Below are 12485 nucleotides of genomic sequence, written 5' to 3' on the forward strand. Positions count from 1 at the left end.
ATTATTCTAAATATATGCATATTAATAATGAATATTTTTTGCGCCTATGTAATTATACTTACCTAAAATAGTATTTTTTTATTAAACTCAAATTTAATACATATTATAAATGCGAAAGTCTGCCTATTTGTCTGTTACGCTTTCACGGATAATCCACGACACTGATTTGAACGTTTGGGATAAAAATATGAAAAGGTCAAATTTAGGCTACTTTTTGTCAGAGATCAATCCTTGAACGGATAAAGTTAGGTGTGATACTTTTGGGCGGCCGCGGCGGTTCCTCTGCCGGTGAAACTGCGAACCACAGTAATATAAATATGTAGTAAATTTTCCTTGGTGATCAATCTATTTTTTGCACAACTAAACCTATTTTACATTACTGTATATAATTAGAACCTTAATTTAGTATCAAAAACCTAATTATACTTTAAAATATAGGTACAATATAAATTCACACAGAGAAAATATTTTGATATTTTAAGAAATAATTTAAGAACGTGTTTAATATTGTAACCTGACAGATGAAATATAATACAGCGTGTTTCGGTCCGCGAGCTCGCTCCAATTCGTCGTGTCATTTGACAAACCTTTCTCGTTTTACGTGTAATAAAGTACTATAAATACTTATACTATATAGGTATACAGTATACTGCCATGAGATAAACATATTTTTATGTAATGTTCTGATATTCGATACAGGTGTAAAACTGGTAGTTTTTTAAGTAGGTGCCTACGGTTAAACTAGGTTTGGCAATTATATGGTTTCGTATCTGTTATAAAAATGTTTACGGTTTATTGAATCTGTAGTCTTATTTGCAAAAAAAAAACTAAATAAAGTCTTTATTCATCAGTAGTTTTTGAACAAAAATTACTACACGCCTAATATAATAAGACATAAACCTTGTGTGTTAACTGTTAACTATTATTATGCCGAACAATCTTAAAGAAATTCAAAAAATTAGTACAAAGATGTTGAAAAATATAATAATAAAGCTTAAATAGTTCACCTTTTCTGTAATAAAAATAAAAAATGACATCTGAGAACACTAACGAAGGCATTACGTGACGTCTGGTAGGCATGCTGCGTGACTCGCTCGCCCTGGTTTTGTACAGGATCTAAGCACACGGATCGATAAACTTGTTAATTAAATATTCAGATACGACTACATTATAATTCATTGACCATCAAACTAGGCTTAATTTTTGTAACGCTTTGTCCTACATTATTCTAATATTTGTATTTTTTCGTTTCAGATTCTACAACATTTCAAGATATGATGGACACAATAACTCGACATAAAGCGTATCGTTGTAGACGTCAAAAGAGCTGAGTTATTAACGAGCAGTCACAAGGTTGGGGTGAATAATGGGAAAGAGGAACGTTCGGATCAAAATTGCACACTCCGTTGGTCCGCCTATTGTTGTTCACCTACTAGACACATCTGAGTAGCATCCCAGCCTACGCTTTAAGACATTACCAGTTACCGCCGCACTAGCGACTGCCAATAAAGTACAAGTCATATCGGGTTATAATACACGTATTTTACTTAGATGTATTTATTTTAGTACAAAGAACTGAACGTTGATATCGCACGAGATTATTTAATGTGGTTAAGTTATAATATTAACCGAGTTACTGTTCTCGGTCGTTTCGCCTAAACGGTAGTCATGACGGCCACTGCTCCTGAATTATCAAAATCAGACTTTTTTGATTTTGTCACTTCTAATGAAGTAACTGACGCTCAATATAAACAACAGATGCGATCAGTTAATGTCTTCATGGAATCGCCAGATTCACGCTCGAATCCCTTATTATCAGAGGAGCCAAAGGAACAAAACAACAACAGCTTACTGAGTGTAACCTGTAACCAATCCTCTAGTAGCAACAGCATGACCGCTGCAACTACGTCGAACCCCCTTCAAAGTTTTGATTCAATTTGGAACGTGGATAGAGATCGCGATCGCTTAGAAACAGCCATGTTGGAAGATTTAAATAAATATTATTGGAATCAAGACACCGATATAAGTGCAACACATCCATGTGCAGATACTGCTATTTCAAATAAACTCATAAGTAACAACACAGACGGTCAAATTTATACACTGACTGTCCTAAATCAAGATACTTGGGTAAAGGATGAAGATGTATCCATGTCCAGTCCAGCGGACATAGAAACAAATCCCTCGCTAGATCTCGAGTCAATATTAAATATGAATGGTTTTCCACATGACTTCAATCAAGACACTCTGAATCCCAATATATTGCCAAAAGTAGAAAACTTTAACTACGAAGAAAATGAATCTGAAAATAGAAGTACGGAGTTGAGCGCAAATAGCTTAGTGAAAGTAGAAGCATATAATTATACCGAAACTGAATTTCAAAGCAATGACAAGAAGGATGATTCAACGCGTAGTCCTATTATTGGTACTTCCTCGTTATTGGATGCACAAGTTGAATTTAATAACAACAATAATGATTGGAAATTGACGGATCAGAATACAGAATCAAATGACTCTCTACTAAGAAGCGCATTGCAAGGAAAAGCCTTCATAAGATACAGTACTTTACAAAAGAATGCTATTACAAAAATTGATGCGGAAACGGAACTAAAAAGAGTTATTATAAACAACAATAACAAAGCTGATGTTCCTTCAATGTATCAAGATACGAAAGAACCCGACGCAGAGCTTCTCATGTCAATAGCACCGCAAAATGGCAATGTAAATATTTCAATACTGTTAGAAGACCCGACAGCTACAGTAGTGGCAAATGGTGATAATTCAACACCTTCACAAAGCGTGGACGATATATTGTTCTCTCAGCTTGATGCTACATACTCGGACGATTATGAAAAGTTGAAAAGAATAGCGTCGGAATTAGGTGAATCGGTACAACCGTTTTGTACTGTTGAGCCCATAGATCCTACGCGAAACGTCTACAATATTCATCATGTCAGTGGTGAATTGGTAACAATGATACCAGCCGGTGAAGTCCAACTTTCCCAACACTTACAGATGATGACGGCGTCACCTACTGTTACCAGTACGAAATCAATGGGGAAAAAACACAAACGGTTTCCGAGCAAAAATACATCCCCCACATCGCAAACCCAATCTGGGACAGCGGTTCAAGCAGCAACGTCGACATCTAACGGCGTGAGAAAAGAAAGATCATTGCATTATTGCTCCATATGTTCAAAAGGATTTAAGGATAAATACTCAGTAAATGTGCACGTTCGAACGCACACCGGCGAGAAGCCGTTCACGTGTTCTCTGTGCGGTAAAAGTTTTCGACAAAAAGCGCATCTAGCGAAACATTATCAGACTCATATTGCACAGAAAAGTGCCGCTGCCAACGGTGCTTCAAAAACGACAAAACAAAGATAACTGCCCATTCCACATTTTCATTTTGCCTGATAGTCAATTATTGTATATTGTCACAGTGATAATAAATGTATTAAAATAAACGAATCCACGAAGGCTGATCACACATGAATTTGGTAAGGTGCTAAATAGTTCTATAGACAAATAAGGCGAGTGTAAGTGATATGATTGATATGACACGTGTCCATAAATATTTGACCGTTACTGTATTTGTTAATTTGTATGTAATTCCGTCCGTTACCGATAACTTTTAGCTTTAGCTAGTATAAAATAGAGTAATACTTAAGTTATTTTTTGAACGTATTAAAACTTAAATGTTTCAGATGTATAATTTATAAATGTTTGCAAATGTAAGAATCGTGTTACAAGTCTTAAGCTTTTACATGTAAGTGTATAATTAGACTGCGATGCTCTGTCGAAAAAGTCTTTACATAAAAGAACAAACTTTTCATCGATGGTATTTAAGATGCTTAACAATTTTAGGATTGCTTATTTCTTACTCGCACTATAATTTCTCTTGCGGCCAATGTTAGATACAGTGAACTTTCTAAAAAATAGTAAAAAAAAAGCAGTGTAAAAGAACGAGCATTCATTGCCCACTGCTATCTTTCACCGCTCAACTATCGTATCTCTACGAAGTCTTGGTCTCAACTATATGGATTATTTTTCCTCATGTCAGACCATGAATGCGAACGATTCACTTTCGAATACACATCTTAAAAATAATAATAACTTTAGACATTGGTACATTAAATTGACATGGCAATATTTAGCTTGATTAATGTTAGTTATTATTTTCCGTAGAAGACGTATCCTTGTAATTTCTCTATAATAACATGTATTAAAATAACAATGTGTTTTTCTTTACTAACCGCATAAACTAGGTAGTACAGTGAAGGGTACTCTTATGGCAACATTAAATTGATCCCTTTATATTTTACGAGAGGCGTGATTACTCCCCGATTGCTATAAATTTCCGATACAAGAGGCGATTCAATCGCTTTATTTTAAATTGTTCTTCCTTTCTCGTCTAATAAATTGAACTTTCTTTGTTTCACTCGTGCACTTAAAAACGAAGCCTCGCCTAGTTATTACTAAGATACTCCGAACAATACTCAATAATTAATGATTTATATAATCCTCAGAATGAAAGTGATACTAGCATTTTATTTATATTTTTACGATGTTATCATTGTTTCTATTATAGTCCAATCCACAGAATGTCCAATCTACAGAATGTCGCGCAGCGTGTTTTCTTAATTTTAACATATTATTGATACTTTCTCTGATTGTAACTATTTTTCTTATTAACATTCTGGTTCGGTCATTAACTAACTTTGCATATTTTATTTAATAACGATAAGTTGTTTATCAATTCTAACATTAATTACAAACATTATTAACTTTCAATACAACTTTACAAGTATCAAGTTATTCTGTAGGTCTTTGGTTTAACAATAGAAATGGATCGTGACAAAGCAGTATCGTAAATGTTTATCGTTGCGATTTTAACACGTTCTACATATTTTAAATTTCCAAAACAAATATTTTAAGACTTGTAATTATTTAGGGAGCATGATATCTATTTACCTATATTATGTTGAGATTATTTTATATTATTCTGTATATTGAATATATTATGTATCTTGCCAATGTTGTTTGGTAAAATGTGTGCTTACTATAAGAACTTGACAACGAAACACTGCCTTGTGATCTCTCTGCCTACACGAGAGACTATTTTTCTTAGAAAAAATATTATTATTAGATACTTTTACCGACAGTGCGAAATATATTGTGGGTAAAATATTTACTAAGTTAATAAGTATTATTTACTCTTCCTCTGTAATGTACAATTTTGATCGAAACATGTTTTCGTAATGTTTACACCAATAATATTTTAATACTCGTTTTACAATTATGTACTTTTTTGGAAGCTTATAGTTTTATAGCAGTTTACGTGTATTTCAACATGTTTATATTATTAAGTATTTTTAAATAATACTCAATCGTTGTAAATAACAACTGATCAAGTCTAAGGGAAATTATTTTGTAATTTGTGGCGTAAACTCTACCACTTGTATCTCATTAGATCATATCTGAATTAGCGAATTTATAGACATTATATTATAAATGTTATATGTACATTAAGCAAATAAGATTTTTGAGAGATTTACCAGTTAGATGTAAGAAATATGGCTCTACCTTAATTATAGAATACAATTCGCATAAATGGTTGTTAATATATTAAACTTGTAAAATATTAAAACTATCTATTGTTTGTTTTTGGATCTTATTCGAGAAATGGGATTTATTTCATTACAATCGATTAATTACTTAATATTGCATTTGTTCCTGAGTTGATTTTTAGATTTTATTAAATCTAATGTTAAGATTTTAATGATAGCTCGATGTATGATTGATAATTTAATATTATTGATACATTTTATAGAGAAGGACGTGGATGAATTACTTTGTAATTAATGTCGGCATAATGACGAACAGTTGTAAATACTTTTTAATTTAATTTATTTGGAAATATTATTGCTCAAATGTAATCGTGAAATTTAAAAAATTGTTCACTTCGTCCTTAGATGCCGTCCCTGTACAATAATTTCATTATTTATTTATAGATTTATATTTAAGACGATAGAAGGAAAACGAAAAAGATTTTAATTTTGATTTAATCCGAGCTGTGATTATTGTTTATGTATGACTGTTTAACGAATGCTACTTTGTGCTTGAAGTAACAGAATCGTCACAAAAACGCATTTTTCTTGTGTCGATACTGCTACAATCGTAGTCTTCCAACTGATAAGGATTGTATTCGCACGAACCTTTTGTGGGACCTATACGTTTCAGCGTTGCACAAAATAAGAGTAATCATTTCCATTCACCATATATAATTTAACTTTAACTCAATATGAATATAAAACACGAGTCACAATGCCACGATTTAATTAACTATTCCATTTTTTACAATATTATTATTATTATAATTTGTATAGACCGCGAAGGTTCGTTGTATGCGAATATAATGAGCGAACACGGTTTGCCTGGTTCAAACAACAGTATGAAGTATCCGTTATGTGAATACAGTTTGTAGCTACCATAATTTTACAATATTTTCAGTTTTATATGGAATTTCTATATTTTTTACTTTCCTACTTAAGTTTGCTAATAAAATGTTTTATAATATTTTGTTGTTTTATGTTCTATCCTTTAATTAGGGAAAGAAACCTCATTCAACCAATTCCAGAACATAGCAAAACGCAAAACCTTCATATATTCACTTTCTTCATACTTCCTATTTATAAGGAACAGTTATGAGTAAGCCTAATATGTCATTTAACAATAAACCTTGGCCAGTGATTATGTATCTAAAAAAAATAACACAGTCATAGGTGACCTACCACTGTTTTTATTACTAACTGCTTGTGCTATCCGTGCTTTAATAATTTTAACCCTAGTTATAAATTATGACTAGACTTTTAATCAGTTAGAGACTGTTGGCCAAATATTGACAATTTTATAAAAGTCACCAGCCGATCTTATCCTAGCTGTTTTAGTGAAGAAGTCGACTAATAAAAATTTTCTTCTGATTTAGTATTCATACAGTAAATTCAACGTGCAAATGTACAAGTACCCCAATTGCATTGTGATAGCAAGACGATCAAACAAAAGGCATGTAAATAAATAGAAATAGCGTCAGTCTCCGGCCGGCCATTGTTTCGTGTTCCGGCCGATGTGCGGCGGCCACACGTTGTAATTAGCTCCATTGTAGGCAGAGCGATCCTATCGACGACGTGAACACTTCCGATGGATTTACGTACCTTGCTACACGCTTTCCACTCATTGTTCAAATATAATCTCCGAGCAGACCTATATATATGAATAAAATTGGTATAAAATTTAGTGTTATTGCTGCGAGCGGTCAATTGTTTCCTCATTGCTTGCATTGCCTCATGACTTGCTGGGTTCATGATAAACGTCTCACTTTATATCAAAATGAAACGCAAAAAAAATCCTACTAATATTATAAAGGCGAAAGTTTGTATGGATGTTTGTTACTCTTTCACGTAAAAACTACTGAATGGATTTGAATGAAACTTTACCACAATATAGCTTATACATCAGAATAACACATAGGATAGGTTTTATCCCGGAAATCCCACGGGAACGGGAACTATGCGGGTTTTCCTTTGAAAACGCGGGCGAAGCCGCGGGCGGAAATCTAGTAATAAATAATTTATTGTGCACTTGGGTGTAGAGCAATAATTGGCTTAGACACAGAATAATAACTAGTGGGCTTAGGTCTTAATGTGGAGATTTTATCCAGTAGTCGTCGCAGTAGTTTAAAAAAAAATACAAAACGTAGAACGTTTGAAACGATCGATCTTGTTGAATTAACGATAAAAGCTTACACAAGTTTACAAAAACGATCAATCACATTAGGCCAATTAGGTCAAATAACATTTTTATAATAAGTACATTAAGCTAGTGAGTGTGTAAATATGGTCTTTCCATTATTATTCTTAGAGTTAAGTTACGAATAAGATAAATTATTTATAAAATCAATTGATATATTTGGACTTTAATTTTACAAATGGCTTTTATAACACACATATTCTGGGCTCTTATAAGGTAAAGTTAGCACATCTTTAGCATTCCTTCCAAGAATTCATCTATGGTGCATCAAGCTGCAACTTTTTGTTTTCATATAAGCTATTCCTAGTTTGAATATTCCATATTCAACGCGTACATATTTGGTAAAGCGCTTTTAGAATAAGGAATGCAAATGAATATTAAATTGTAAAAAGCGACAGCGGAAACGTTTAAGTTGTCGCCTTGTAGGAACGCAGTAAATGGAAATTGCAGCCATATACTAAACAGAACAAATGAATCTAACCACGCACATTGCATTTATGAGAAATTTAACTCACAAATGCTTATTACGAGATGTAAACATTGGCCTGTGATTATAACTTGACACGCTAACTTTCTAAATGTGATGGGTCGTCAATTTTATCATAGATTTTCCAGTAAGTAATCAGCACTTATTAGGAGGGTCACGAACCTCACGTATACAACTAAGCATCAGCTAAGTTACGTTCATGCATATTACTATTTGAATGTTTACAAAATGTCAATTTGAAGTAATATATTATTAAGTTATGGGTGTCATTACCTTTCATAGACTTGAATGGTAGCATTGATCATCGATGTATTATTAATTTTTAGTTAATAATTTATCTTTCTCAATAGTTGCTTGCATAGTTCCTGATGTATTCCTACCCTACAAACGTTTCAAAAGCTTCATTTTTATTTGACTCTGGAACTTTTCTTCATATATATTTTTAACATAAATGGCGACAATATAATTTCACGAATAAGGATTATATCTGATATCATTAATTAATAAACAGTTTAATACATATGAGAATGAGTCATTGATTTTAGGGCCAAAATTCGGGCATATGTATCTATTAAAATATATCCTGCAGAATTATTTCTGTACTAGCTGTTGCCCGCGACTTCGTCCGCGATTCGGTCGTTTTTCGTCATTCGTCGTTTAAAAAAAATACGTGACACTTTATTTTTGAATGTTCTTAATTGTCTCTTATAAAATTTAACTACATTAAAATTGAATTCTCTGATAAGAAAATCTTAAAATCATCGAAAATCATAGACATCGAATATCTGAGGAAAACATGAATGAATGTGATTTAAATTCTACATTTCTTAGTAATTAAAATAATAATCTAAATTAAATGTAGATTAACAGTTTGAGCGCGCCATTATAGAATATGTACCTAAGTAATAAATTACGTTAGTTTACATAGTAACTTTACTAAAAACACGATGACTTTCTTTCGCGCTCGGTACCACAAACTAAACATGTTTGTGGTACGTGGCCCGCGTCACTTTACCCCCCACGAGTTCCCCTCCGTTGCTATGCGAAAATACATTCGTCGCCCTACTGTAGGAAAAATTGTAATACTGCGGCCTGGGCGTTATAACACGCTCAGGGAATTCCTGAGTGCTGATAGACTTCCGTCTATCGGCATTTATACCAATTTTATATTAATATCACCATCTTGAGGAAAAGCTTCTAATGTCGATTTAAAACGCATATATACGGATTAACCTGATGAATTAACATGTTCTAAAATTGTGAAATGAGTTCAGTTTTAAATTCGAGAAATATTGATTTCTTGTATTCGATTATTCGTCGTAGTCGAATACAAAATATATTTAAAGAAACTTAGGTTGGCCTTCAGGCAAAAGGGATCCTATCAAATGATAAACTTGACCTTGTATCTTAAAAGTAAGAATGAAAGGAGCATCTAATAATTGTTGAGCACCAAAGGATCATTTAAAACGCAATACTATAAGAGCTAATATTGTCTAAGAACTGTTTAGATTGCACATGTTCCTCTAAAACTTAAAAGTAGTGATTTCAAAGGTTCCGGCGTATCTTCAAACGAAAGCCGACTCCTTACTCCACTTTAAAGCATTACAAAAAGAACATACTACGTTAATATCGCCTATACAGAAGATGATATGTAATCAATTGTGAGGTTATAAGCAAACCCACTTTTATATTATTTTGTCGGACCACACCACCGAATTTGTAGATTGATCTTCTATGTTTACCTCTAAGTCATTAAGACTATGTCGAAATCTGTCTGCAATAAGACGGGCCTCTCGCTATTCGTCCGTTTAAAGAGACCAATAGTTTCAATTCTTAATCTTTCATTAAACAAACTTATTAATCGTTCTTGTCTCAAATAATGGTAATATTCGCGTCCCTACTCTAGTCATTGCTTATGCTCATGTTCATCTTCGAGAGATCGAATAATATTATGGTGCACCCTATTATTTGTCAAACGGTCTTCATATTGAGTAAAAGTTTCAGAATTCTCGAGATAAAATATGACGATCGTGATCAGCTGTGAGACGTAATTCCCTCTCAGTGAGGGTTTCGGTCTCACGGGATAGTACAATATGCCATTTGCGATCAGCTGTGAGACGTTATATATACCCTCAGTGAAGGTTTCGGTCTCACAGGATAGTACATGCCGTTCGCGGTCAGCTGTGAGCCGCAATTCTCGTTGTGAAGCGGTTTCAGGTTCGGCATAACACATGTTGTTTTCGGTCAATAGTAAGCCTCTTATCTCTAACGATCCTTGAGAACTCTTATTTCTCATTTTCTTAACTTTGCTCGAATTTCGATATATAAAGATTTTTTAGGTGGCACTGATGCCCCCCCCAACGGTCCAGGCCTTGTCGCGGCGGAGGGGCTCAGTAGCTCAGAGTTATGGCCCTCTGAGTGAAGCGAAATTGGACCAGCGAGGGGCTGAACGGCTGGTTTAGAGTCGGGGAGATTCGACCGGCCCGACGGCCAGGGCTAGGTGTGGCCCAGCGGCCGCTGTGTGCGGCGTGGGATGGCGGCCAGAGGTCGTGGCTTGGCGGACCCCGTGTCCACTAGGCAAAGGTGGCGCTGAACGGCAGTTGGGGTTAAAAAGCCTCGACTGACCCGACGGCAGAGGTCCTGTTTGTGGGCCAGAGAGGAGCCGGCTTTTATGCGGCGGTGGATGGCGGCCAGAGGTCGCGGCGCGGCGGGCTCGCTGGTTTAGCAAGCCACGCCGTGCAGCGGAGGGCGGGATCCCGACGCGTCATTGTGATGACGCGCGGAGATTCCTGCAGAGAGGTGTGGGGCGGCGGCCGCTGTAAAACGGCCGTCTGCCAACTCGTAATCCGGTCCGTGGGGCCGGACCGAGGGCCGCCACCTCTGGTGAGGAGGGGGCTGCGAGGTAATCTCTATAAAAGTGCGCCGGAGGGTCCCCCGACGTGTATTTCACACATCGGAGGACCTTCCGGCGTGCACCCTCCGGCCGGACGGTGTTGGGGTCGGGGGTTCGGGGGAACGCGGATGATGGAGCGGGGAAAGATCCATTGTCTGCGCGTTGGTGGCGTAAGCCTTCGTTCCAGCAGCCACCAGCGAGGGGGGTTTTAGTGGTGGGCCTGGAAACGGGCATCTGCTGGGCGGGACACGCGGTAGAGTCGTAACCGTTCCCGCAGTTCCGTCCAAAGCAGCGCGATGGAACAGAGTGGGGTTTTAGTCGGTAGAAATCCGACATAACCACGGCTCCATCCCCGGGAGCCGGGGGTATCTAAGAAGATTTCCCCACTATAATAAAAAAAAAAAAGGTGGCACTGATGCGGGTGAATAAAAATTAAAACGGACTAAGAGTGTTATAATCTCAATCATCATCATCAATACATATAATAAAATTGTGGAAAAGTGATGTCTGTACAATTAAAATATGTAGAAAAAAATTAGCAGGTGTTATTATTATCGAGAAATCGAGAGAAACCATTTTTTTCTCTTAAAAGCTCCCCCCCTCCCACTTCCCGAACTCCGATTGACCGTAATTTATTTTTCCTTACATTTTTATCATATCCTTTTCTAATGGGTTTCATCCTACTGCGATTTTTTTTTGTTTCAAAAATTATCTACCCTGGTGTATAGGTAAATTTTCCACATAAAATGTCCTTTAAATTATGTCGTATTATATTTTTAACCCCCGACGCAAAAAGACTGGTGTTATGTGTTTGACCGCTATGTATTTCTGTGTGTGTGTGTGTGTCTGTCTATGGCACCGTAGCTGGCTAACAGGTAAACCGAATTAGATGCGGTTTTTTTTGTTAGGCAGAATATTTTCCGACGCTGGTTCTTAGATAAAGTGTATCAAAATTGGTTCATCCACTTATTATACCTACATAGGGGTAAAAGTGGGAATGAAAAAAATGAAAGTTATAATTTATTTTTAAAGATCGTCGGGAAGTTTATGAAATTATTTATTCCTTTTTCTATACACTTTTCTTCGTCTAAACGGTTTAGTTACGTGCTCTCTCTCTCTTCAGCCTTTAGTTACGTGCGTGAGACAGGAAAGATCTAATTTGGATTTGTTTCTGGATTTGATAAAAACTGAGTATCGATTAAGCTGATCAGTGGCTACTGGCTACACCATAGATTATTAAAAACATCTGTTTAAGAAAGGAAGGAAATAGAATTTGCTCCTCTCCCCCCCCCTGGT

General features: G+C 35.6%; 1 protein-coding gene across 4 annotated transcripts in view; it reads left to right on the forward strand.

Annotated features, from left to right (window-relative positions):
- Window positions 1-6579, forward strand: part of LOC149489863 (uncharacterized) — a 59545-nt gene extending 52966 nt beyond the window's left edge. For all 4 annotated transcript variants that reach the window (XM_089714630.1, XM_089714628.1, XM_089714627.1 and 1 more), the window contains one exon: window positions 1255-6579. In XM_089714630.1, coding sequence (XP_089570756.1) covers window positions 1669-3387 — 1719 coding nt within the window. In that variant the 5' untranslated portion in view covers window positions 1255-1668 and the 3' untranslated portion in view covers window positions 3388-6579. The remainder of the gene's footprint in view (window positions 1-1254) is intronic.
- The last annotated feature ends 5906 nt before the right edge of the window (window positions 6580-12485 follow it).

The sequence above is a fragment of the Colias philodice genome, chromosome 3 (assembly GCF_061535455.1).
Source record: "Colias philodice isolate Cphi_HAF_F1 chromosome 3, ilColPhil1 Martin Lab GWU primary, whole genome shotgun sequence".
NCBI lineage: Eukaryota > Metazoa > Arthropoda > Insecta > Lepidoptera > Pieridae > Colias > Colias philodice.